Source organism: Gouania willdenowi, chromosome 13 (assembly GCF_900634775.1).
Source record: "Gouania willdenowi chromosome 13, fGouWil2.1, whole genome shotgun sequence".
Classification (NCBI taxonomy): domain Eukaryota; kingdom Metazoa; phylum Chordata; class Actinopteri; order Blenniiformes; family Gobiesocidae; genus Gouania; species Gouania willdenowi.
Genome location: NC_041056.1, coordinates 12,929,395 through 12,956,829, shown reverse-complemented (window position 1 = coordinate 12,956,829; position 27,435 = coordinate 12,929,395). Strand labels below are relative to the sequence as shown.

Here is a 27,435-nt window from a genome sequence, read left to right as displayed (position 1 = left end):
ACGTCGGTCGTTCCACAACCAAGACATGAAACACTCATTTTAGCAAAGGTTAAGATGAATGTAGTTTCAGGTTCAGTTTAGGTTTGTTGTTGTTTGGAGTAATTTTAGTGTCAAAACATTGAGAAATGTACTGGATACACTTTTAAATGCTGAGCGGAACACACTTGTAGCTTTTGTTTCCAATTTTAGTTCTTATACAGGGTTTTTATTGTTTCTTTGTGTTGTTTGTTCAAAGTCAAGTCAAAGTCATCTTTATTGTCTATTCCATTATACAGTATTTACAAGACATGTAGAGATTAAAAATTACTATTGCTGTTTTGGTCCTGTGCATTACTTTCAATCTGGTTGGTCGGCTATGGTGTGATGCATTTGATTGTTATTTCATTTTTTGCGGTTTCAGAATCTCCGTTGATCATTGTAAACAAAATATAATAATTTACTCAGTTACGGTTGAAAACGTACTTATGTACAAATAAAATTACTGATTTAGAAATATACTCCAAAAATTACAAGTACCCATAAAAGCAACTCAATTACAGTAATGTTAGTACTTGTAATCCATTACTTTCAGCTCTACAAATAGCTCATGGATATAAATAAACGCAGTGCCTAGTTTTGTTGAATATGAAAAAAAAAGTAGCAAAATGACACAAAAACTATAACAAAGAGAAGAATTTAACAAGGACCAAACACCTCTTACTTCACTGTGAGCTGTGGTCCACCATTAACGTAAGAAAGTGAAACATTGAACCTCTACCACCAGGATGGATGTTTGTGGAGACCAGCAAAGCTCCCGGGTGTGTATATTTCTGTATGCTGGAAATGAGAGTATGGGTGTCCTCAAAGATATATTGTCTGTGCTGTCGTGGTTAACTGTGATGTTTCCGTCCTCTGGCTGTGTGTGTGTCTGCAGGTAGAACATCTCTGCATGGGAAAGCCTCCCTGCAGATTGACCCAGTGCGCTCCGAGGATCAGGGCTGGTACGAGTGCAGGGTCCTGATGCTGGAGCAACAATACGACACCTTCCATAATGGCAGCTGGGTACACCTCACAGTCAACGGTGAGTCATCAGGCGAAAGTCCTTGAACAAAGACTAAGTGCGTATGTATGTGTGGTGATGAAGAAAAAGAACAGGATCTGCGTCACATAATTACGCCTCCTGTGAAACTACATGTATATTGTTAAATTCTAGTCCTTTTATGCTCAGAAGTTTATCATAAACTGTAATTTGACTTAAAAAAAGAAGTAAACGAAAACTTGTTATTGTCATTTCAACAAACAAAAATGCATTGTTTTATATTTGATTGTACACTAATGCAAATTACATGACAAAACAAATAATGCCGTGTGTCATTCATGATCAGATTTTAACCAAACTCATTCCAATACAAGATGCAACAATGTTATCTATCTGATTTTTTAAGCAAGCCCCATTATTTCAGTGGTTCCCAACTTATTTTGACTCATGACCCAATTTTGATATCACAAATCTCTGGTGACCCCAAAGGCTTTTTTTTTTTTCTTTTTATTTATCATGTTTATTATACTGTGTTTTACAAATATACAATAGGATAATATAGAATAGTTGTTTGATTGTGTGCTGTGTTATACTTTAAAAAAAGAATAGTATTTAAAAATGAAAGTAATAAAGTCATTTTCAACAATTACTAGACATTTCAGATAAAAAACAGGTGGAAAAACACTGACTAATTTTTAATAATATTCACTATATATGATCATTTGGTTTTAGTTTGATGCAATGAAAGGTCATGTCTCATTGGATAAACCAGTGGTTGCCAAACTGGGAAGCGCATCCCTGAAAAGTTTTCATTCTACAAAGGAGGGTTTGAGAACCACTGTGTGAGGCGTTAAATTAACAAGAAAAAATGTCATATCCTAAATTGCATCCTCTGTTTTTTAGCCTCCATTCGTCCTTTAGCCAACTCACCATGTTTTATAGCAGCTGTTCCCTGTGGGCTACACATTTTAATCTTTGTTCCTTTGTGTGTTTGTTAGGATTGTTAAAAAATGTAAAATTGGAATAAAAGAAAAAAGAGTTTTTCACTGTATGGTTGAGAGAACATAAATTAAAGGCTGTTTGACTGTTGAGACGTCAAAGTGCAATTTGCACAGAGATCATTTTTAGATTATTTTGCACTTGCGCTTAAACAAACTCTTGGCAGCTGTAAGGTGTGGTTTTCTACACTAAAGCTGTTTTCAAACACTTGCCAAATATGTGCCCAGTCATCAGCCATATGTGGCAAATGATACTATATTTAGGGTTTTCTCTAGTTTGGGGGTTTAAATCAGTATTGTTAGGGGATAGCTGGATAGATGGGAAGTGACCTATTTTGACAATCCACCATGAATCATATGTCTTTATGTTTTGTGCCTAAAGTAGTGTGCAGCTGCTTTTGCATGAATGCTTTCAGGAAGGTGCAGCATTGAGCTGAGACTTGTAGTCAGCTTTTGTGTCATATTTTTAAATGTAAAAAAATGATACAGGTACTTCTTAAGTAGTTTTTCAAAGGTATAAATCCTTAAAGCTGCAGTATGTAAGTTATTTTTTGGCATAATTTGGTCAAAAATCCATCATTTTTAAGCATATTGTAATCCAAAGTCTTCTGAGTGGACAGTGAATCTCTTCTCCTTCTCCTGGCCCTGTAAATGAAGTTTAGAAATCCAGGAGTGTGACACTGGATGTCAGCCAATCAGAGATTGTTCTACAAACACTTGTGTTCCATGGGCTGTTTTGAGCAGTACTATTGGCTGCTCGACTGAAGTCAGGCACGTTCATGTACCATCGATAGAGTTTAATGAAGGACTTTCCAGCAGAAGTCTCCATCTTTAGACATAACAGTTACAGAGAAAAGCAAGCGGAAAAAGGCAGATCGAAGTGGAGCAGCAACAGTTTAAAGGCACAAACATACTGAGTAGGAACGGACCTCGTGGATCCCCATGACTGGGGAAGGTCTGCCTCACACACTGAATTCAGAGGAAGAATGAGAACAGACGGGATGAATTGTTTGTGAACCTAAGAGAAGCTTATTTAAAGTAAAATCATTTTACAGTCTGGATGCTGAGTGATGGTTGTCACTCTGTCCTGAGCGGCAGCTGAGATCACAGCCTGTGTGTGTGAGCTCTCTGGCAGGGACGAGCTGAAGGCAGCAGCCGCTGCTCAGGACAGTAACTACAGAGTAATACATGCATTCATGTCAGTCTCTAAAACACCATAAAACTCTCAAAAAACACAAGATAATGTCCCGACACGTGTCACTATGTCTCTATTGAGAAAAAAGTGGCTAAGAGCGTTCACACAAGACACCAGTAAGGGAGGCTAAGTTTCAGTTTCGGTTTCAAAACGGAGCTAAGAGAGGATTCTACAAACTGCATCTTTAAGTAGTATCTTCTGCTCTGGTAGAGACTCTGGGAGCAAAGCATTGCCAGAGCCTTTATTGTGGGTATTTTTAGTAAAGTGCCGTGTGAACCTCATACATATTTGATGAGATCATGCGTATGTTTTACAACAGATGTAATTCTCACATTTGAATAATGTTCTCAAAAATGCTGTGTGTGAAAAAAAAACCTATTTATTTAGTCTCTTGGGTTATGTAATCACTATTGAAGTAAAAAAAAAAAGGCTTGTGTATATTAAATGGCAGCGTCAGTGCAGATCCAGTACAGCTTCCTTATGTGTGTCGACATTTCTGTGTACGGCATGCAAAGCAGTGCGCTTTCACGCACTCGGTGGCCAGTGCAGCGCAGCAAATCAACATTGACAGTGGCTGTTGGCATTTAGCTAAATGAGATCTCTGTTTGCTAGATGAAAAGTTGATCGGGGCACAATCCTTCAGCATCTACCGTCACCTGGACACTTGTGATGTTTGGAGTCGGCGAACGTCTGTGGGCGCGTGTGCATGAATGCCTTTTTTGTGCAGGCATACTGCAACTCTGTGCCTGCCTCATCAATATTCACTCCCAACTTCCCCCTCCCTCCCTCCCTCCCTCCCTCGTATCTGGCTGCTCCCCGCTCCTGTCATGGCTTTCAGCTGAAATGTGTTCCTCAGGCTCCACTGGGGACTAATAATACCCCGGAATGTCATTATTAAAAAATAAAACCTTTTATATGACCTCACGTATGTGTGAGTTGTCTTAAGATGAAGCCCAACCTGCAGGTGGAAGTGTTTAACTAGGATAGATGTCTCAGTTTTTCTGGGGCAGTTACGTAACTAATAGACAGGACATTTATGGAAATATCAGAAGCTGCTTTAGTGTCTAGACAGCTACCAGAGGGGAGATCCTACAAAGGCTTTTTGCTCCCGTTGTCCTTTAAATGGGAGCCTGTCAATGAAGCAGGTGCCATTTTCATCTTGCCTCCACACAGACGCTCCTTTCCTTTGCCTGTTGGTTGTTTGCATATAGTCCTGCTTTCAGTTCCTGTGCACTGGCCTCAACTTCCTGCCAAACGGACAGGGAATTCATGCCCACTCAGTGGCAGGTGTCAGATGGCACGGCTCTGTGCCCAAAAAAGACACTAGGGCGACTCTCTTCCCCTGTCTTCCCTGCTTCTCTTCCTCCGAGTCTTTCTCTCTCTCTGCCTTCTTTTTCCAAGATTTTCTCCTTCAATACAAACTTTTCAAAAAGTATTGCAGCATCACTAGCTAAGCTTCCATTACAGATTTTCTCAAAATAAAAGCAATGTTCCTAAATATCGACAAAGTATAATTGCGCTTTGAACGTGTTTCGAGTCTTCTCTTCTGTTTACACGAACCGCGTCATGTTTTCTCGGAGAGAAGCGGTCATGTGACCAGCAATGTCACGTGATTCACGTCATCATGTCATGGGACCAGGTACGTTTCGTTCTTTGACGTATATTTGTGGAAAACGTGTTTCCATGGCGCTTTTGGAACACATTTCAATTATGAAACACCTGAAATTCCTCCTCATGAAAGCATAAAAACTTTTGTGTTTTTTCAAAATTCAGGTGTTTCCATTACCAGTTTTAATTGCGCTATTTAAATTTTGCGCATTTCCAAGAGTAAATGAAACACAGCTACTGTTTACAGAAGGCAGGATGGAACATAGCATGAGTTTGCTATATACGGAAGCGAATTTTGATTGAGAAAATCATTTTGGGAAAATCTAGAATAAAGTTGAAATGTCGAGATTCAAGTTGAACGGTATGTTAAGTTGAGGTTTTGTTTATTCAGACAAGGATTTTCAGGATTTTTCTTTATCTCCCGAGATGTTTCGACTGTCAACTGCCAGTCTTCATCAGAGGATTTCTGCTGATTGCCTTTGATGGTTCCTTTGAAGTTGAAAAAGAAGACAAAATGAATCTCTCTTCAATATACAGTACGTATATAAAAATATAATGTTAAGATTAAATTTCAAAAGACAAGATTAAGGTAGATTTTAAAAAAAATAAATCCAAAATACAATATTGTGATAAAAGTCAAAGATTTGATCATGAAGTCTGATCTTTTTCCGTACTGCTCCTCAATAGCTACAGACGGGACAGACACTAGTGACAGCTGTTGGTACTGGAGCCAAAACAAACAGTCTTTAAAGTCCTTATGCTGCGTTCACACCGGATGCATCACGAAACGTCCGTATGTCCAGAATACATACAAAGTCAATGGATAGATGCGTCCCAGATGCGAAATTTTTCCTGTGCGGTGGTGCGGGCCGATCCTCGCGTCAAAAGCGTTGGTCGTGCGAGTGCGCTCCTGATTTTACGCATAACCGTACATCTGCACATTCGCAAGAGTTGAAAATATTGAATTTGTGCGACTGTTTCGCATGACGAAAGCCAATCAGAGTCTTTGTTGACGATGACGTCAGGCCGTCAACACGGACACTGGTCTGTTCACCCATTCAACCATAGAGTAGAAGCTGTGTGTGACCACCTGGAGCTGTATGACACGGCCTTTAGAACCGGGACTGGACTAGGGAGGATTTGGCGTGGAGAATAAGCGAGGTAAAAAAAATGGTAAATGGACTTGATTTATATAGCGCTTTATCACCACACTGAAGCAGTCTCAAAGCGCTTTACATATCAGCTCATTCACCCAATCACTCTCACATTCACACACCAGTGGGACAGGACTGCCATGCAAGGCACTAGTCGACCACTGGGAGCAACTTAGGGTTCAGTGTCTCGCCCAAGGACACTTCGACACATAGCCAGGTACTGGGATCGAACCCCCAACCTCTCTCAGAAGACGACCCTCTACCACCTGACCCACGGTCGCCCGCGAGGAGGTGGTAGTAGCAGGTAAAAGTTCTATCTTGTAGTTTTCATCTTTGAAAGTCGGCACTGAGCTAGGATAGCATTAGCCGCTAATCACGCCGGCTTTTTTCACTGGTGGTTTATGTTTATGAGAGAAGAAAAAAGAGCGCAGTTCCTTGCTTTAGCAGGCAGTGAAACTCACCAAGTTGGATGTGTTTTTGATCCTGCGACACAGGTGGAACGTTTCGTGTGGCAGAGGCGTCCGGTGCCGCAGAAGACGCATTTGGTGTGAACGCAGCATTAAAGAGATTACAATGCTGCATTTATGAGCGAAAAGAGAAATAATCTTTTTGTTATTAAATCCAACTTGGAAGTGTAGTTCAACGCATGCATCGATACGTGGCATTTTGTAGATGGTAGATCAGATTCCGAAGATCTTCGACTTTTATATTGTATTTTGAGTCCATTTTTAGAAATTTTGACTTTAATCCCAACATTTCAACTTTTTTTTTTAAATGCCCAAAATTATTTCCTCCATCAGAATTGGCTCTAATCCTCTTCCTTAGCTGTACTTTAGTATTCATCCATCCTTCCATCCATTTTCTGACCCGCTTGTTCCTGTTTTTCAGTGTCGCAGGAATACTTTTGTAAACTTAATCATAATATCTCTGTAAGGTGTGAGTGATGCATGGTGGTTCACATCTGCATTTAATGCTGAATCTGTTTATGTCCTTGGTTTATTTTGAACTGCAAGTTCTTGTGCTGGCATACTCGCACAATTACAGAGTAGATAGGAAGGATAATATTAATTTATTTGTTTCAATAGTATAATTTATAAATATTTATGAATAAAAATATCCAATTAAGTACGAATAATTATTCACCATTGGACAATTCCTAAACATTGTCCTGTATGTTCTGTGTTTCAACATGTGAATAAAATAAGATCATTATCTATAGAACTGGCTGATGACGTTTTGAGTAGATTCAGTGACTTACAATGAAGAAGTTAATGAAATCATTGCTGATCAGTACTAAGAGGTCAGAAAATAATTCTATGATGAGTTTCTGAAGGTTCTCAGACATCCAGGTTATTGTTTAGTGTAAGAACTAAAGAAGGCCTTGTAAGTAGGGGTTAAAAACTCAATGCTAGTCCAGTAAAAATGATCTGAGGTGGTATGTTTATTCAATTTGATTGTTTTATTTAATATCTCTATTTAAAAAAATGCATTACTGCTGAGACTCAGTGTAAGTGTGTGGACACTAGACAAGGATGAGAACTGTCCTTGAATGCTTCTCTCTTCTCCAAGTAACAGTTTGCCATGAAACATTTCATGATGAGAAATCAATGAGAAATACTCAGCTCATGTAATCCCAGAGTACGGTGCAGACATATTATTCAGTTAGCAAGTAAATGGAAGAAACCTATAACTGTAGCATCCAGGCTGTCTGCTAATGGGCTGCGTGCCTGCATTAGTGTAATGTTTTAATGTGTATATAATTAATAAATACCTGCAGTAAGTAGGGAAAGGGTTTTTAAATGCTCCGTTTACAAGTTTCTTTTTAGGCCAGGCTACAGGACTCAAAACGCCACTCACTTTGTTGTTGTTGTTCTTTCTTCTTCTTCTTTTTCTTTTTCTTTTTCTTTTTCTTTTTCTTCTTCTTTTTCTTCTTCTTCTTCTTCTTCTTCTTCTTCTTCTTCTTCTTCTTCTTCTTCTTCTTCTACACATCAACGCTCGGAGTCCGATTTTCGATTTGGGGCCCCAAAATAATAATAAAAAAGAAATTTATATTCCCGTATTCCATTACCCCGTACTAGTCACAGGGACGCCAGGTGGACCCCGGGGGCCCCATTTTTCAAATTACTACTCCTCCGTTAGTTCCCGTTAGATCGGAATGCAGTTTGGTATGAATACTCTATATGAATGAAAATGATGAGATGCTCTGAGGCCTTTTTTTTAAATGGGGAAGGGGGCCCACCCCCCATTTCCGGTAATATCCAAATTTATGGGAACATACAGTCATCGTATGATATATCGTTTCAAACGAAATTCAACGTAGATTCCGATTATGTTTCACACAATTTGATTAGGGGCCCGGGGGTCCACTCCTCTTTTTTAGGCATTTTCCATTAAAGTCATTTTCTTATTTATTTGTGAGTCAAATATTGCGTCAGTTGGTGGTACCGAATCATTGACACATACCAATATATGAATGGGGCCCATGACTCCGTAAGTGCCACGGGGGACGCCTTTCAAATGACTACTCTTCTGTTAATGCTCGTTGAATCGGGCTGTAATTTGACATGGATATTCTATGAGCAGATGTTAAAAGCCTCTCGGAGACCTTTTTGAAAGGGGGGGGAATGACGGCCCCCCGGGGGCCCACCCCCTTTTAAGGTGATTTCTAAATTCATCGGAACATAGTCATGTGATATATCATTTCAAAGGCAATTCAACATAGATTACGATTTTACGTCGCACAATTTCATTTGTTTTACTCGGTGGAACCGAGTCATTTCACTAAATTGAAACGTGGTACGTGCTTTTCAGCTCGGAGATGTTCCGCGGGCCAGCCGTAGTTCATCAGAACTTGTTAAAATAGTGAAGAGCGAAGATCAGGTTTAGTGATGATGGCTGACAGCGTAAAACTAATCCCAGGTCAAAACATGCAGTAACTGCTAACTCTGCTGAGAAAAACCTGAATATAATCAATTATTTTTGTTCTTCCTCTCTGCTCTTATACTGTGTTGCTACAAATTTGAATTTCCCCTCTGGGGATCAATGAAGGTGTATTCTTCTCTATTTCTATTTTACACCATAACCAAGTGACACATGTAAACTTGAGTCACTTCTGAGTTCAATTTTTAGTCTCTATTTTTCTTCTATATTTCTGTTACAAAGCATACTTTAGTAAACGTTGAGTACTTTTTGAGTATGCCAAGGTTGTGCCATGTGTCCGCTTTTTTTAAAATCAAAATATCCCCCCATTCTGACAAATTTAAAAAAAGAAAATAGGTTAAAAAAAAAAGTGTGAAATGTTTTATTTTTATTTTTTAATTTGGATTATTCTTGTTCAAATCTCATAAAAGTTCAGCAAAGCCATTCTAGTGCATCCTCATTTGTGTGCCCCCTTGTAATGACTTCATGCCCCCCAGTCTGGGAACCACTGAGCTAACACAATAACTGCACATACAAGAAGTTATTCATTTTTGTGGACGATCCATTAATCTGCCGTATCATTGGATGTGATGACTGTTCCACAGCTAGATTGTTGTATGGATGAGGAGACGTCTGAATGTGCTAATTAGCTGAATTGTTTACTACATGCCAGGTGCTAATACATAGACCAAAGCATGATCACCACTCCCAGCGGCTCCCGGTGACCCACTTGTACGACAACCACTTTTTTTCTTAACTTAATACAGGGCCAGTGTTTATGATCCAAGCATTTTGCTGAAACACCAAAAGCAACTGTCTGCAGAAGATGCAGTTCATTTTGCAGCTGAAGAGGGAGAGAAACAGCTCCCTTGTGATTCTTAATGAAGCTCAGAAACTTCAGGTGGAGGGGCTGCGATGCCACAAAGGAGTTTGTCAAAGTTTTAAGTCAAAGCAAAGCAGTGCAGAAAGCAGCTTCTTATTAACTCTGTTATATGCTGCTGAACCTTTGTGACTGCAATTACCAATGTTTAAGCAAGTACAACATTATCAGTACAAAAGCCCTGCAGCGGAGGTGCTTATGTTTAACAGATTATATGTTCAGCTTCAGTTTTAAATTCCACTGCATCAACAATACACTGTATTTGAACCAGAATTTAAGAGCTACTTCAGCACTTTTAGCTTGAGTACCAATTTTCTGTTGAATCACAAAACAAAGGCCAGGCTTTTCACAAATGTTTTTTATTCCTCTAGGCTGTGCTCCTCCCAGAACACTGGGAAGTACTGACCACTGCACACCAGAAAAATGACTATTACAAGAAACATTTGCTTTCCGAATGTTCTTAAATCAAGATCATGTTAAGACATTCCTTAACTAGGGCCCTATAAAATTTGCGTTAATGGAATTGAGGACGGAATCGAATACATATAAAATGTAAAATCAACACATTAGTTGACTCTTATCTCTATTTAGCATGTTTGTTACAATTTCAGGAAGTTCAATAGCCACTAAAGTCATCTAAATAGGGAAAGAATAAGAAACGGAAATTAAACTGAAAAAGGGTAAAGTGATGCAGACGTGACGCAGAAATGGGTAAACCTGAAACGGAATTGGGGAAATCTTTTAATTGGAAAATCGGATCCCCTTCATATAGAGTTCAACTTTTGATGGTTTAGGATGTCAAGTTTTGTAGCTCAGTATATTTGGGTCATTTTGTAGGTTTTAATATTTGTGTTTTATCTGAAAATATATATATGTATATATATATATATAGTTAGAATGTGCTCACCCCGTCAAGGAAAGAAGTCGTACTCTGTTAACAAATATGTCTGTGTTCAAAAGTCAACATTCTATTTTAAAAGAATTCATATCCAATTATTTGTGTTTCTCCACAGCGCCACCGTCATTTACAGCCACACCACCGCAATATGTGGAGGCCAAAGAAGGGGGGAGCACTCTGCTCAGCTGTTCTGCCCAGGGAAACCCCAAACCAATGATCAGCTGGTTGAGAGAGGGGGATGAGCTTGTAACCAACACAAAATACTCAGTAAGTAAAGAATCTGAAAAATGTTTACCATCTATGACTCTCTTGAATTTTCATTGATTTAGCATTGTGGAGTGGGAATTACCCAGTCAAGGCCATATTTGAACAGGAAAGCAGGTAAATGTGAAAGAGGAGGATAGAGTCTGAGCTTTGGTTATTATAGTTGTGCCCAGATCAAGCTTTTCTGTCTTAGCAGATTGGAAAACATCCTGATTTTTATTCTTGGGAGTAGCAGACGGTATTCTCTTCACTGCAATGATTCAATCCCCAGGTTTTTCATTTAGGGACCAATATGCACTAAATAAGATCAACTTCTGGGTCATTTTCAGGGAATCACAAGCTTGAGCAAAGAAAATACAAATATTTTAGACTTTCAGTGTGAAGATGGTTTATCATCTGTGGCAAAATGTGGCGACTAACTTTTTAAAGCTTAATGTTTTTTTAGTGTTTAATGATTGATAAAGTAATTCAAGTTAAAATGCAGTTATTTAAAGGTAGAAAGAAAGTATTTCCTTCTGCTAGAAATGATCACTGAACCTCTTTATTGGATGTTCTATATAGTGATATTCTAAATTTGAGTAAATGCTAACCTACTTATATTTTCAATAACTGAAATCAAAAGTTGTAATTGTAATGTGCCTTAACATATGCAAAGAGCATCTAATTGTCCATGGCCATGGAAAACAGAGAGAAATCACGGAATTAACTTCCTGAAACAGAAATAGTTATATGACAAAAAAAATACCCACAACTACATGTTTTGGGAGTATGTACGGTATATTCCCTGTTTTATCATATTTTTCCCCATTAAATGAGTGGTTAATAGTGTTTGGAAGATATAAACAGATGGTTAGGTCAAATATCATGCCAAATCTCGTGAGACCACGTCCTGCACTTCTGAAGGACAGAAAAAGGAAATTATCAACTTACTGTACTTACAGTAAGCATTTTTGCCACCATTTTGGGATGTTTAGTACATCAAAAATTACATCAAATTAAGGAAAGTTGATGAAATGTAAATACAATAGAAACGTGTATACTCTGAAACAGTGCTGGGCGTTTTTGCCTAAAAAAACAATCTCTGGTTTTTTTAAAAGGAAAATTCGAGTTTCGATTCAATTTTCGAAAAAAAATTTTTTCAATGCACTTAAAAATGACTGCAAATATATTGTCAAAAGTGCAACTTTATTGCTGTGATTGTCCTCAAGAGATGAAATCCATAAAACAATCCCAAAATAAAAAGTAAATGAGGCTCTGTCATTCAACAATTTTAAGCTTTAACCCAGGTTTAAGTAAAGGTGCAACAGCAACTTCAAGCTTAAATTTTCTGATTAAGAAATCAGACAACAACATATTTTACAACATATAACATTACAATAAAAAAAATAATAAACTCTTCCCTTAGCACCTCAGCATAGTGTGAATAAAAAATTAAACATGCCTGTGGCACACATATGGCCTACTCAAAGGGTAAACACATGTAAACAAAGAGGGGACTGGCTCACATCGTGCTATGGTAACGCCCACAAGGACGGAACGTGGAAAAAGTCCAAAAAAACTGTGATGGAAAAAAAAAAAAAAAAAGTGTTTATTTATTTTTTAAACTTGAATTTACAAAATAAGAATAGTTTTTATCTACAAATTTGATAAATCAATTAAATAAATTTTGTGCCCTGCCCTAAATTGACGAAATTTGAAAAGGAAACTCGGAGGCCCAACTCACATGATGCCAAATGATTTTGTTGTTGTTGTGATGTTCTGATAAATGGTGACTGTCATATAGGTACAGGACTGCACTTACTACAGTAAGAGTAATAATAGGAGTATCTGTTGTCAGTGTTTTTCCTTTTTCCAGCTCTCATGTCAATTTCTTCCCAAAATACAGCCTGAGGTCATGATAAGATATTTCCGGCCTGTTTGAACAGCATTAAAATTTTCAGCAACACAATAAACACCAGCATTGGGCAACAAATTATCAAAAGACATTTGGTGGCAGATGACACAAACTGCTGATAATACTTCACAACCGCAGGATGTTGCCTTTTTAGTTGAAGGTGCAAATGTCACATCTCTCAAGTTTAAAACACTGTCGCTGTAATGTTTTATTCCAACTGATTTTCCCACCTCCAGATTGAACTAACAGGCAAATTTAACAAGGTGATGTGTGGGAGTTGAAAGACGGTAATTGTACAGAAGTTGGAATTAAAAGCAGATGTAAGGACGTATTAAACACAATAGTGGAAAAAGCCCATAGACTGAATCGACCAATGAGAGACATAGTATGGTAAAACTCTTACTCTGTCCATCTTTCATCTTAGCTTTCTTTTATCTTTTACTGCTAAGTAAATAAATAAGTATTGACAATATTGTTGCATCACTTTGTTCAAATATGTTGAATGACAGCATGAAAAAGCATGCAGTAATCATGCAAAAAGTATTGTTTGAAATTTATGCACTGGAATTTAGCTTTTTTCCTCCCCCCCCAACATTGAATTAGTTTGAAAACTCGCTGTCGTCACATGTGGCGATAATATTGCAATTTACTGCACACACTATCACATCTTTACAGCTCTCTGCTATCTGGTGGCGACAGCAGCTTATGTTAAGAAAGCCTTTCCCTTCTTCCTCCTTCATTTTAAACTTCTTCTCTCCAAGGTCCCAGGCAAATCTCTGCATCTGTTTAACTCCCTTCCCCCCCCCAGCAGATGATTAGGGAAGTGTTTGATGCAATAATTATCTCTCCTTTCATTTCCGCCAGTTTTGTCATTATTGATATTCATGTTTCACTAAAAAGAGGAAGTTCTGGTAAGAGCCAAATGCAGCGTTTCACCAGGTTCACTCTGCATTCGTTGGGTCTGTCTGTGTGCGTGTGTGTGTGCGCGTGTGCGCGTGTGTGCGTGTGTGTGTGTGTGTGTGTGTGTTTGAGAGCATGAGGGTATATTTGCTAACCCACGTGCTCAGATCCATGGAGACATCTTGGAGAAAAGCAGGAATGCGACAGACGGAGTCAGTGAGGAGCAGGAATCCTCTTCCTCTCTTTACTTTCCTTTATTTAAACTCACTGTAAAAAAGGAAGACAAAAAAAAATCAGACATCCTTTATGTTAAAGCTGATATCCAGAGTTTCTGAGAAATCTATGTTTATGTATGATTCCTTAGTGTTTTACTATGTCTACTCATTCACCAAACGTGTCTATTTGTACGGCAACCGTACAAATGGAAAATTCCATTAAATTTTGGAGGAGTTATCAGATCAATATACTGTAGCCTACTGATTCTGGATCAGTTTTGAAAAAAATAAAATAAACCCTTATGTCTCATTATTGGTAAAATTTAATAAATTCATACTTCGGTTCGTAATTGTTTTCAATTAGAGATGTAACGATTAATCGTAAGGCAGTTAAAAATCGATTCATAGGCATCACGATTGACATCGATACTTTGAAAATTGAATCGCAGTACTTTTTTTAAACAGCATGGTGCGCTATATATTTATCCCTACTCTTGTCCAGCAGTGTACGTGGCGGGCGGAATCTGCTACTACTTTCTTTCTGGACGCCATCTACTCTTAAACATGTTAATAAATGATTCCTTACCCCTTTAGCACCGAAAGAATATCTTTAATATTACGTGAATATCTGTAAAAGTCACGTTTTTCTATTAGCTCTGTCTGCTAGCATAGCATCTCTTCTTCACTGCTAGATTAGCTGCATGCCAACCGACCACTGGTTTACCAGCGCCCTCTGCTGGTCAAAACAAATATCTGACGTAAATCAGTGCAATGACGGGTTTTTTTAAAAGTCCAATTGTTAAGGCACAAAACACATTTTCAGTTGTACTTTTAAAAAGAAAAAGAACTATTATGTAGTTTAAACCAGAATTTAAATGAATCGGCTTCTTCTTCATTTGTATTATTCCTTTATTTATTTCATTCAAGATTTATTTTTAGTTAAATTGCATTGTTTTGAATAGTTTACCATGGGATTCTTTTGAAAAGGAAAAATAAATGGAAAATAGAACAGTATTGTCTAGTTTTCTTCCCAAAAAAATACAGGAATATTTTTCATCCATCATTTGTCTACAGTCCCATTTTGTAAAATAAATCGTGAGAGAATCGTATCGTGAACCCAGTATCGTGAATCGAATCGTATCGGGAGTTGAGTGAATCGTTACATCCCTATTGTCAATCATTATGAGATTTGACTTAGTTATGTCGGGTTGGTTCCTCAAGTAACCCGAGTTTTATCTAGATCAAATCCAGGGGTGTGTATACAGTTGGACCTACTGTATCATTATTAATGGAGATAGTAATTTCTTCCAAGTCTTAAAAGTGTGAATGAACATTGTGCTATGATCAAGATCTATTGATCCAGATAACTGAGAATATCTAACAAAGAGAATATTTGGCACTTGGGGGAGGTTTGCATTCTCTGAGTGCTCTTGGTTCTATTGGATTTCTTTTAGAATGACAACTCAATGGTAGTTACATATTTAAGGGCAAGCATGAATAATGTAGTGTTTTTAAAGAATTATTTAAAATATTTGATGGCTGGTCCAATTGATGTTGTAAAGTGATCTGACCAGTTGCCTTGCTGGGCAGCATGGGGATGTTGTGGTTAATACTTCTGCTTCAGAGTAAAAAGGTCACGGGCTCAAGCCTCGGCATTGACACTTCGGCTCTTTCTAAGTGGAGTTTGAATGTTTTCCCCAGGTATTCCCACCATCCAGAAACATTGTCTTTCTATTTGTGTGTTGCCCTGCGACCCCCAAGGTATATCATCACATGGAGCTTGATAAAAGCTGGAATAGGTACCTGCAGACCCCCGCGACCTTGAAACTGAACAAACGGGTCAGAAAATGGATAAACTGTGACTTGAATTTTTTACCTCATATCCCCAGTACAATTACTGTGATGGATGCTTAGCAATAGGGGTGTGTATTGCCTGGCATCTGGCGATACAATTCGTATCTCGATGCATAGGTTACGATACGATACAATATATCCCGATATTAAAGTATAAGGCGATTATTGCAATTTTTAAAAAATATATGACTTAAACAACTAATCTGTAAATATGTACACCTTCATGAGAATATTATGTATGAAATATATTTTATTGGCATATTTTATACTCAAAACATTGGCTTTAACATGCCATGTGCCAACAACTTAAAATAAAAAAAATTAAATACAATCTGCCTGTGGCTTTTAAACCAACTTTGACTTTAGTGCAACATGACTTTAGAGCAACTTAACTGAGGTATATGCCTAGAACAACAAATAAATGCAGATAGTTAGTACTTTCTTTTTAGATTTTATTGAAAAAACTCAAGCTGGTCAACATGCCCAGGTTTCAGCGCACTTCTTTGTGCAGTTACAATGTCTCCTGCAGTGACTTTCCTGGATAAATAAAAGTAATAAATAAATAAAAAATCAATATGGATGCATTTTTAATCGATCCAAGAATCAATTTTTTTCAACACCCCTACTTAGCAATGATATATCATTGTTGATATGCATTTCACAATAGTCACTACTAACTCAATATTGACAGAGTCAGCAAAACTACATCTCTGTATCAATTCAACATTTAAAACAATGTCTATAAATCTATCTGCATTATCATATAAACATGTTCAGGGCGGTGACAATGTTGTCACATGCATGGCAGACAAACTTGTTAAGGAAATAGAGTTGAAACAGGCTTTGCTTTGATCTGCTCTCACTATCTTTGGTGTCTTTGAGGTCTGACGGACAGATGAATGAGAATAAATGTGCAGCCTGTAGCTAATTTGTCCTCAGCTGTGTGAATGGACAGACTACAGCTGTGCTAGACTTGAATGGACAGACCCTCCAGCAACCTGTTCCATAATTTATGAGGATGTTTCTATGAGGTCTGGTTAATGTTTTTCCTCACCACTTATTGGTCCTGTTTCAGTGCTGGCACACAGCGATGTGCAGCGACATGGAGACGGATGGTTTCATAGTTAACTTATGCAGGAATTATAACTCGAGTGAGTAAGTGTTATTTTTTTAGCTAGAACATTAGCTGGAAACAATACCATGTTCCTTACTTTAGGTGTTTAACTCTTTTTCTTTAACTAAATATAAGTTTATAACTTAGTAATACATTAATTATTAAATAAATAAATGTGTTTCCTTCACAAAATAAAAAAAACCAAACAAAAACACATTTAAAAAAGGATTATTAGAATCATATTTTGATTATCATACCAAAAACAATGCTCATGAATGATGATCTGCTCCATTCTTACTTTTCATTGGTAACTTTTTTTTTTTTTATCCACTTTGACTTTTCAATAAATAATAACAAATATAAAGGCAGTCTGCTCTACCACCTGAACCTCACATTTATAGTTTGTCATTAACAATTTTTTTCATCCATGTTTTTAATACCCTTTTGTTTAGGGTGTCCTGATCCGATATTGATTTTGAATATCGATCCGATATCAGAATAAAATAAAATAAAAAGTTTTGGACTAAATCGGCCTGCATCTAAAATGTCTGGTATGATTTTTTTTTTAAATTATTATTATTATTGGATTTATTGAGGTGATTTTTCAGGGTCAACTGTAGAATATTTTATGTTTAAAGGGTCCATGTTATGCAAAGATGAACTTTTCCATGCTTTAAACATCATAAAGTGTTATTTAGGCTTCATACACATGCTTAAAGTGTTTTTTTCATTGATTCCCTCAGTCATTAGTTAGAGGGTGATTTGCTCCTTTCTTACTGCAGGGTGAGCCCAAACACCTCGCTCCAATTTGATGACGCGTTCCCACTTTGATGACGAATTTGACGCGGCACTGAGCTGGAGAAGCCGCGCCTCCAGGAAGCTCTCTGCCGTGATTGACATGTACACAGACACGCCCACAAAGCTGAGCATGTCGGCATCCTTCACGCATTGCTATGTATGTATTTTCTACAGTCTATGTATGTACCGGTGAACGCCCCGCCCCCACACTCTGTCTCGTGTTTATAAAGCAGCATGAGCTCGGCTACAGAGTGGGTGGGCGGAGGAAGAAGTCAGTGTCCCGTCTATAGACACGCCCACTCACGAATATGCATAAGTGGGACGCAAATCAGCCTGTTTGTGTAGAGTTGCTCAGAAAGTGACTTTTCAGAGGCTAAAACTCTGGAAAACAGGCGAGTTTGGGAAAATAAACCTCAAATACTATGTTTTGGTGTTCTTAGAACAAATAGAGATGGGTGAAAAATAGAAAATCGGACTTTTAAAGTTAAAAACTCATTGGTTGATAATAAATGGGTCAGTTTTCTCACACCTACTGTTTCTGACTATTGTTCTGTTGGAGTAAAATTACTACTTGATATAGCATTTGCTTACATTCCACACTACAAAGTAAGTAATAAATGTATGTATGATTCACACTGATATTGTATTGGCCTCTAACTTGTGTCATCTTTATTCTTCTGCATATGAACTTGAAGGTACACGATGGCAGTTTAACCATCCTCGCCATCACCAGAGACGACAGGGGAGCGTACACATGCCGAGCCTACAGCGACCAGGGAGAAGTTCTACACACCACCCGTCTGTTGGTTCAAGGTGAATTGTCATTGGTTAAACACGAGGAAAAAGCTCTGTATTGACGAGCAACGTTGACGGATGTATTTTCCTGGATAACCACAGGCTAGAGCTCCCTTTGCATGAACACACTACCTGGGTTTCATTATTTCTCCTTCAAGGCAAATCCATGTTGTGATGATACAATTTGTGGGTTTGTGTCAGGCAGTCGATAGCTCCGTCTGGGCCCTTTGAGCCGGCATGTGCACGCCCACTCGCATACAGCAAAATGTGTGTGCGTGAGCGTCACTGTCTGACTCCGGTCCATTAACCAGGCGCTCTGGTAGACACAGATCCGATGGATGGGTGTGATACCAGCCTCCGGTCTCTCTCAGTCTCCTGCTACACCTCAGGGCTTAGGGGAGCTAACAGTGTGCATTTAACAAGCAGCTGAGCATCTTTGGTTTGATGGTTAGCACGAGGCCCATTCCGCTCCATGCACATTGCACACACACAGTGAGGGGCTGCTCTCACCCTTTTTCACTGTAGAATAAATACAGTGAAATGCTCAGGCACACACTGCAAACAAATGATACACTGTGGTTTTTGTTGGAAGCTAAGCTAATGATGCATGTAGTGCTGCTGCATTAAAGCCTCAAACCACTGCTGGACTCAGATTTTTAAAGTTTTTTTTTTTTTTACCACATCACAGTAAAGACACTTTTTTTTTTTTTTTAAACTTAGTTTTTATTCATTTCAGCAACACAGTGCAGTAAAAAGATGTAGAGTTTCCCTAATCCGTTACTATTTTTGAATTTGTAAAATTCAAGGTAAAAAACACACAAAAACAAAGAAGCAACATACATTATATATGACAACAACAACAACAACCAGGCAAGCACCCAAGAGGGTGAACCAGAAAATATAACAAAATAATAAAATGTTAGAAATAGACAATATTGTAGTTAGCTGGGCGGTATGACCAAAAATATCACGGTATTTTTCAAAATTCTAACGGTTTCACGGTATATGACATTATTTTATTTATTTTTTCATGCATAATCAGGTGTTCACAGCATTTTCTACTGGTTGAAAGAGGAATTACTGCAGTAGATTGACTTAGGATGCTCTATTTTACTGTCATGATGAGTGAATATTGTAGAATAATTCCATACTAGTAATAATACAAGTTTGCAACAGCAGCCAAATGGCTCTTTGCCACGCTAGCTTAGCTTTAGCATTAGCTTGATTTCGAGCTTTAAATGCTACATACTCAGTGGTTTCTTATGGTGAATAAGGTGGTTTTGTTTGCAGCTCCACCAGAACTTATTTCCACATTATAGAATTCCAATTTATGATCCTTTGCTTTCTTTTTTTGTGTATCACTGCCGACATGCTAAGCTAACCGTGCCTCCGTGTCCGTGAGTGTTGTTCTCCTGTAGCAGAGGCATGCGCACGCAGGCACATGCTCACATGCAGCTTCAGAGCTTTCACTTGTGTCTTTCTGATCCATTTACACGTATGATTCACACCAGAGCGCTACTGTTTACTTTCCTATTTAGAAGTGCAACGTTGAAAAGGGTCACATACACAGGTACGGTGGTATATTAAAAATTCATATCATAACAAAAATATATACCGGTATTCAGTATGAACCTTAGTATACCGCCCAGCTCTAGTCCCAATGACAAATAATAAACAGTAGAAACAAAAGGAGGTACATAATAAATCTTCATCCAAAGCTCAGATATATGGTACATAGTCAGTTTCTAGGGGTACAGTTACAGTGCATGGTGTAAGCATTCAGTGTGTTAAAGGAGGCATTACCAACTATAGATAAAAATAGGCATAGTGCGTCGTTATCTTATAATGAAAACATTTTTCTGGAGTCGGAAAGACCTTTTTTGAGAAGAATTTAATCGTTTCGTGAACCCAGAGAGTTAAACAAAGTCACATATGCAGCGTTGGGAATGCCTAGTGGTTAAGGACACTGGCCTTGTAATCAGAGGGCTCCCGGTTCAAGCCTCACCTGGGCCACCACTGTGGGATGTTGAGCAAGTCCCTTAACCCCAAACAGCTCCCCAGGCACTGCAAAATGGCTGCCAACTGTTCCCCAGGGATGGTTAGTGAATTTCTCCATTGTGAGATAATAAAGTATATTAAAAAAAATAAGAATCTTTTTAGTGTAGTAATGCAGCTCTCATTGAGAAGAATAAAGAGGACTATTGTTACTACAACAACGTCTATAGGTGCTGATGGTGACATCACACTTCACTGTAATAACAGATACTCGTAATAATCATCTGTTTTAAATGTAATGTGTGTAGTCTACTAGTCTATTTAACATACCATGTTACTACATCATGGAGGACTTGGAACTGTAGACAGAAGAAGGCTATCTGTAACTAACTACACTGTAACGGATTATAGTTACTCATAATTTGTAATCTGATTACATAACATGTAATAATCTGTTACTCTCCAACACTGCATATCGGCAGGACAGAAGTGGAGTGTTTTTGGGTTTGGGTTTAGCGAACGGTAAATGTTAATACAGAAACAGTTCCAAGTGTTTCGTCTTATTATCACATTGATGAAGATGAAGAAAAGCAAATCAGTGCTGGTTTTCGACTCCATAGTCCAACCAGACCAAGACTGAGACAAGACCAAGACATCTTACACAGTTCTCCATTGAATTTCAGTAATATTTAAAAAAAAAAAGGAATTGCTGTACACATTTTGTTTATACGTTGCATGTTAAAGTGAATTTCAAATATAAAATAACTCCAAATAATTGGATACATTCTAACTGTTGTCTCTGTTTCTCTTAGGTCCTCCATACATTGTCTCACCACCTGAAAATATCACCGTAAACATTTCCCAGAATGCTCTCTTCACCTGCCAAGCGGAGGCTTATCCAGGAAACCTGACCTACACCTGGTTTTGGGAAGAGGACAATGTCTACTTTAAGAAGTAATGTTATAATCCAGTTCACTTCTGTATGGTAGCTTTTTTTTTTTTTTCAGTTCAATTCAACTTTATTTATATGGCGCTGATTAGAACAATAAGTCAGCTCATAACGTCTCATTATGTCATCATTTGGAAGCTGCAGGCTCCACACATTGGCTCCTTACACTCTCATGTCTGCGAGGCTTTCATTACAAACTAGTAACAGAGAGAAGTGAATGAGATTAGTGTCCAATACATTTTAAACAGGAGACTTGATTTGTTACGTTATGGATCAGAGGTATTTCACAGAACCTAAAAAGTATGAATATTTCAGGATATCAGAATTTTAAGGCAATCACAGAATAAATGGTATTTTATTTTTATTCAATAGTCATAGATGTAGTTTTTCACAAGGAGTTCAAACTGAATGCTTCATAATTTCCACTAAAGAGTTCAATGTTAACTTTCTTTACAACCATCAATTAATAAATACATTACTTAGATGTATTTCGCTCTAATTTGTATTCATCATACTATTTATGTATTTATTTAGAAAATGCAGGCAGGATGTAGAACATGATTTTATCAGAAAGCTTGATAATAATATAAATGTATCCACTTTCAACTTAAATAACACAATAATCTGACATTAAGGCAGAATTTTAGTTTAGTTTAAGATACAACTATATTTACATTGTTGGATGGAGTGTAGCTTTTTTATAAAAACATTTCCAGTTTAAACCCAAAATGTTTTGATATAATGTTTTTTTAGAGTGAAATAATTTTAATTTTATGAGTTTGTTTGAATAATGTCAATGTTAACTCTCCTTACAACCATCAATTAATAAATACAATACTTACGTATTTGTTTACTTTTTTCAGTTTAGAAACCTTGTTTGGTTATCTTTTTAAATAGAATTCCCAGCTAGTTCATCAATGAGTCAACCCTCTTTTTTCACGTTTTTAAATATACAATCTAACGTTACTTTGACAACAGTTTGTGTATTTTAGATACAGTATATTTGTAGATTTCCTTACTCAGTTTAGGTCTGTGTGTGACTCCAACATGTAATTATGACATATTATGCAGTGTTAATTTTATCGACTAAAGCTTTTTGTCATAGTTTTCGTCAACGAAAGTTTTTTAGTGACAAAAACTAGACTGTGACTAATTTAACAAATCACACGTTGACAAAAACTATATGAAAATATATTTATATTTTCGTCGACCAATACAAACTAAACTCATGTGGTCTTATACAATGATCACATTAAATCTGTCTGTGTGTTTTTACAGTTATTGATACCATCCATTAACCTGATAATGGTTGTTCAATTACCAATTATTAATGTGGAATTGTTCAATTTTTCTTAAGAATTTTACATTTTGAAAAGCGCTACAAGATGACTATTGTTGTAATTGGCATGATATAAAGAACTCTTCTGCTTCATATTTTAGTCGACTATATCTGTAAGAGATTTATTAGACTGAAATCTTCATAAAACTAGACTGTAACTGAAATAGTCCTGATACATTTTGACTAAAACTAAATTGCGTTTTAGTCAAAAGACTATGATTTTGAAATTAACATTGATATTATGATGCATTTCAAGCCACAGGGATACTAGATTTTAAAAAAAAAATGCAGGCAGGATGTAGAACATGATCTTATCAGAAAAACCTGATAATAATATAAATGTATTTATTTTTATTTATTTATTTATTCAGTTTATTTCCGACATGGTTGCATCCACAGAAGTTATGATATTCCTTTTTTTTTTTTTTTTTTTTTGTACATGCCGAAAAAGGAGACGAGAGAAGCAGTTTGCTTATCCAAGTCCTGTCCCCTGTTTTGAACACAGACAATTTACATCAAAGCTTGTCTCTCTGGTCAAACAGTCTTTGGTTGTTCCGAACACAATTTCATTTCTTTTTTTTTTTTTTTTTTTTTTTTTCCTTTTTTATGTAGGATGTATTCTCTGTAGTCAGTGTTGTCTTTTTTCATTCCTCCTCCTCTCCATCGTTGTTCAAAAGAAAAGTTCATCTTCTTTACCACTTGGGAATGTCTCTTTTGGACACGCTGGTTCGTCTTGTTGTGATCTTCTGTTCGTGAAGATTGAGTCGATTGTGTTCATTGACCACTTGATAAGTTCCATCTCGTTGATGTGTTGATCTCGTATTCGTGTAAGAATTTGTTCCGAGTTTTTTCTTTATATCTAGTTATATATATCTACCTAGTTTGCAGCTTATTTTGTCTCTGCATCAAGGTTATTATTATTATTATTATTATTATTATTAAATGTATTCACTGTCAACATAAATGACACATTAATTTGACATTAAGGCAGAATTTTAGATATTTAATGTAGAGTTAAGGATACAACTATATTTACATTGTTGGATGGAGTATGGCTTTTTAAAAAAGCATTTCCAGTTTAAACCCAAAATGCTTTTATTGTTTTTTTTTTTAGAGTGAAATATGTGCTATTTTATGAGTTTGTTTAAATAATGTAAGGAGAGAACAAAGGTTCTTTTGGGTTGTTTGAGGCTATATTGCTCAGTACTCTGTGTACTTTAGGTTTCCTTCATTGATTGCAGTTTGACTCTCTGCTGCTCTCTCATGGTGCCTTAATGTAGTATAGCAGAAGGTAGCACCAGCTAATGTGTTTGTGTGTGTGTGTGTGTGTGTGTGCGCTTTGCAGCGATCTGAAGCTGCGAGTGCGCATCCTCATTGACGGCACCCTCATCATTTTCCGGGTCAAGCCGGAAGACGCCGGGAAGTTCACCTGCAGTCCGAGCAACAGCCTGGGCATCTCGCCCTCAGCATCAGCCTACCTGACTGTTCAGTGTGAGTGTTGCTGTGGCAACGCAGTGGATCAGATGGGGGTGGGCGGGGGGAGGGGCGGGGAATCAGCACGGCGAGCTGTGCAAGGAGAAGGCAGCAGCAGCAGCATCAGAATGGAGGAGGATGCTGTAGTATTTGACGTGAGACATGCACACAGTAACCTTCTCCGGTGTCAAGGTCACACGTTAGCGTGAGGCAGCAGAGTTTACTCTGACCACACCACTGAGACCATTATAGTCACCTGATCTTTCTAATGACTCAACGTTTACCTCTCAGACTCCAGCTATCGCTCCTGTTCACGCACATCGAGTCAAATTGAGACACATTTTTTTCATTCTAGCTCCGCCTCCAACAACGCGGCGTTCAGGTCGTGCAAACCTCAGACACATGCAACCTCTGCCCACATGGTGTCGTGTAGTCAGCTCAGTGAGTTAAACTAATTTTCTCCCAAGTTGCTGCTGGTTATTGATTATTGTGCTACAGTATGAGTGAGAGAGAGAGAGAGAGAGCTGAGGGAATTTACAGCACTGCGGGTTCTCACTTTATCTCAGGCTGCAGGAACCAGAGTCTTGAATATGACGTGCAAAAAAAAAATCCAGCTTTTAGATCTGAAAATCTCCTCCTTCCCCAGAGGTGCTGTTTAAACAACGCTACATGTTCAGAACACAAAATAGAAATTTGGACACTATTTGGTTGATTTTTCTGAATATAATAATAGTTCAGGTATTTTAGAAATATACATCTGGCAAATATAGGGATTAAAGTACTTTGTGCAAAGAGCAGGGGTGTCAAACTCATTTTAGTTCTGGGGCCAAATACAGACCAGTTTTGGCTCAAGTGGGCCACAGATTATAGCAGGAAAAAGAACAATTTCAACATTAATATGCCGTATAAATTACATGTAGTATAATATAATATGATATAATGAGAGACCGACAATATCCAAGTATTAAGTGACCTTAAACTTAAATTCACTTTCATTTACTTGAGTTTAATCCATCAACTTGTGATTAAAAAAATGACTGCCATCATATTTGATATAAGCGTGGGGCGGAGATATCTACAACTGAATTATTTTGTAATTTACACAATGATGCATGTTTTTTTCTAGCATTTTTACTTTCTCCCGTGGGCCGAAGTAGATGCTTAAAAGGGCCGGAATTGGTCGCCGGGCCTTGAGTTTGACACATGATGTCACGTTAACCCTAACCCTATCTTAACTGTATGGTCAATTGTAGCATTGACATAGTCTTACATTATAATTTACTGATATATTTAAAAAACACTCCAAACTTAGCTTTATGTCTTAGGCCGTGTTGGAAATGGCATACTAACGTAGTATTCATACTAAGTATGACTTCACAATGAGTATGTAGTGTTCACATTAGATAGTATGGAAAGATTGAGTATGCGGGAAATACCTGGATGTAGACTATATCGGGATATTTTCTAAGTGTACACGGTGGGCACACTACTCATACTTAACCGCTGCATGATTCATTGCGAGTGGAATGTAAAATCGTCCTGGGACCAGCTTCAAACTAAAAGTCGAACATCCTTGTTTCAAAATAAAAGCATCTCTTCTTGTATTTCATTTGTTTTTGTAAATAGGGCTCTTGTTTTGAAGTTAACTGAACGTTTGATCAGAAGCACAATGGTGGGTCTCCGTAAATCTCCGAAATGTTGGCATGAAATGTGTTTTCAAGAGATTTATAGATCAAATGACCACATGTTGATATTCTGTTTGGTGACTTTTTCAGAACTTTCAAAGGTGGTGAATCTACGGGGCTTCCGGTTTTTGTCATTGTGGGTTCGAAATGCATCTTGGGAAACTTGGAATTATACTTCACTATCCTAATCATACTAATAGTAGACAGTATATACACATTGAGTTTGTAGTGCCGTGTCATTGTCATTGCCGTGCTGCTAAAAATGGGCTGAGGAAGATGTTTAGTCCCCGAGGCGGTGCTGAAATACATCATACTGAAGCTATTCCTGGTTTACAAAAACGTATCCATCAACTCAGAGATAAACTGCAGGCTGCCACTAAATTATAGATTTTTCCCTTTCTTAGTATTTTAAACCCTGTTTGATGTCCTTTTATTTAGATCCTGCCCGAGTGATTAACATGCCCCCAGTCATCTACGTACCAAGGAAACTGCCAGGCATCATACGCTGCCCGGTGGACGCCAACCCCCCTGTGACATCAGTAAAGTGGGAGAAAGATGGTTACCCGCTCAGAGTGGAGAAGGTCAGTCAGCCTGAGAGACAAATTCACAATTTTGTATTCATTCATTGTCTTCCTGTCCCCCAAAAAACTTTCATGTTTTTGTTATTTCATTTCACTTATTTTGTCTGTTCATTGTGAAGTTCGTGTTTAGTAGTAATTCCCAAATCGGCTGTTTAATATTCTGTGTTATCTTGCAGTACCCCGGTTGGAGTTTAACGCCAGACGGAAGTATCCGGGTGGCAGAAGCCACAGAAGACTCCCTGGGCACCTACACCTGTGTGCCTTACAACGCTCTGGGTACAATGGGCATGTCCCCCCCTGCCACTTTGGTGCTAAAGGTACATCCAAAGCTTTGATTGGGCCATATTTTACCATCAGTTTTTAATGGGAACCAAATGTTGTGTTTCTGTTAAAAGGATCCCCCTTACTTTAATGTGAGGCCTGGGGGGGAGTACCGTCAGGAGGCTGGGAGAGAGCTAGTTATCCCCTGTGCTGCTTCAGGAGACCCTGATATACCATCCATCACCTGGAGAAAGGTGATCAACACCAGGAAGTTTCTCCATATGGTTTTGTTTCTGGGAGCTACTTCCTGATTATAGATACTGTGCATAGCTCATTGCAGTTAATCAGAATCAGATAAACTTTATATTTATCCCAGGGGGAAATTCTTTTTTTTTTTTAAATAATTTTTTATTTATTTACAGATGCTCTAGAATATTCTGAATGAAAGAAGAAACACTAAAACATAGAAAGAAAGAAGAAAAAAAAATTAATGTTGATTAATTAGGGATTAAATACAACTGCACACTTCCAGGAAAATATAATACAAATATACAAATATAATACAGATAAATACAAGTATAGTACAGTGAGAAATCTCCCAACTACACTACAAAAAACGGTTTGTTAATGGTGTGTATATGTACGTCA

General features: G+C 37.7%; 1 protein-coding gene across 5 annotated transcripts in view; it reads left to right on the top strand.

The window, feature by feature from the left end:
• Positions 1 to 27,435, top strand: part of igsf9ba (immunoglobulin superfamily, member 9Ba) — a 91,614-nt gene that overhangs the window by 28,948 nt on the left and 35,231 nt on the right. For all 5 annotated transcript variants that reach the window (XM_028464395.1, XM_028464393.1, XM_028464394.1 and 2 more), the window contains exons 3-10: positions 914 to 1,060; positions 10,786 to 10,937; positions 18,405 to 18,522; positions 21,312 to 21,453; positions 24,133 to 24,278; positions 26,384 to 26,526; positions 26,703 to 26,843; positions 26,922 to 27,041. In XM_028464395.1, the coding sequence (XP_028320196.1) occupies positions 914 to 1,060; positions 10,786 to 10,937; positions 18,405 to 18,522; positions 21,312 to 21,453; positions 24,133 to 24,278; positions 26,384 to 26,526; positions 26,703 to 26,843; positions 26,922 to 27,041 (1,109 nt within the window). The remainder of the gene's footprint in view (positions 1 to 913; positions 1,061 to 10,785; positions 10,938 to 18,404; positions 18,523 to 21,311; positions 21,454 to 24,132; positions 24,279 to 26,383; positions 26,527 to 26,702; positions 26,844 to 26,921; positions 27,042 to 27,435) is intronic.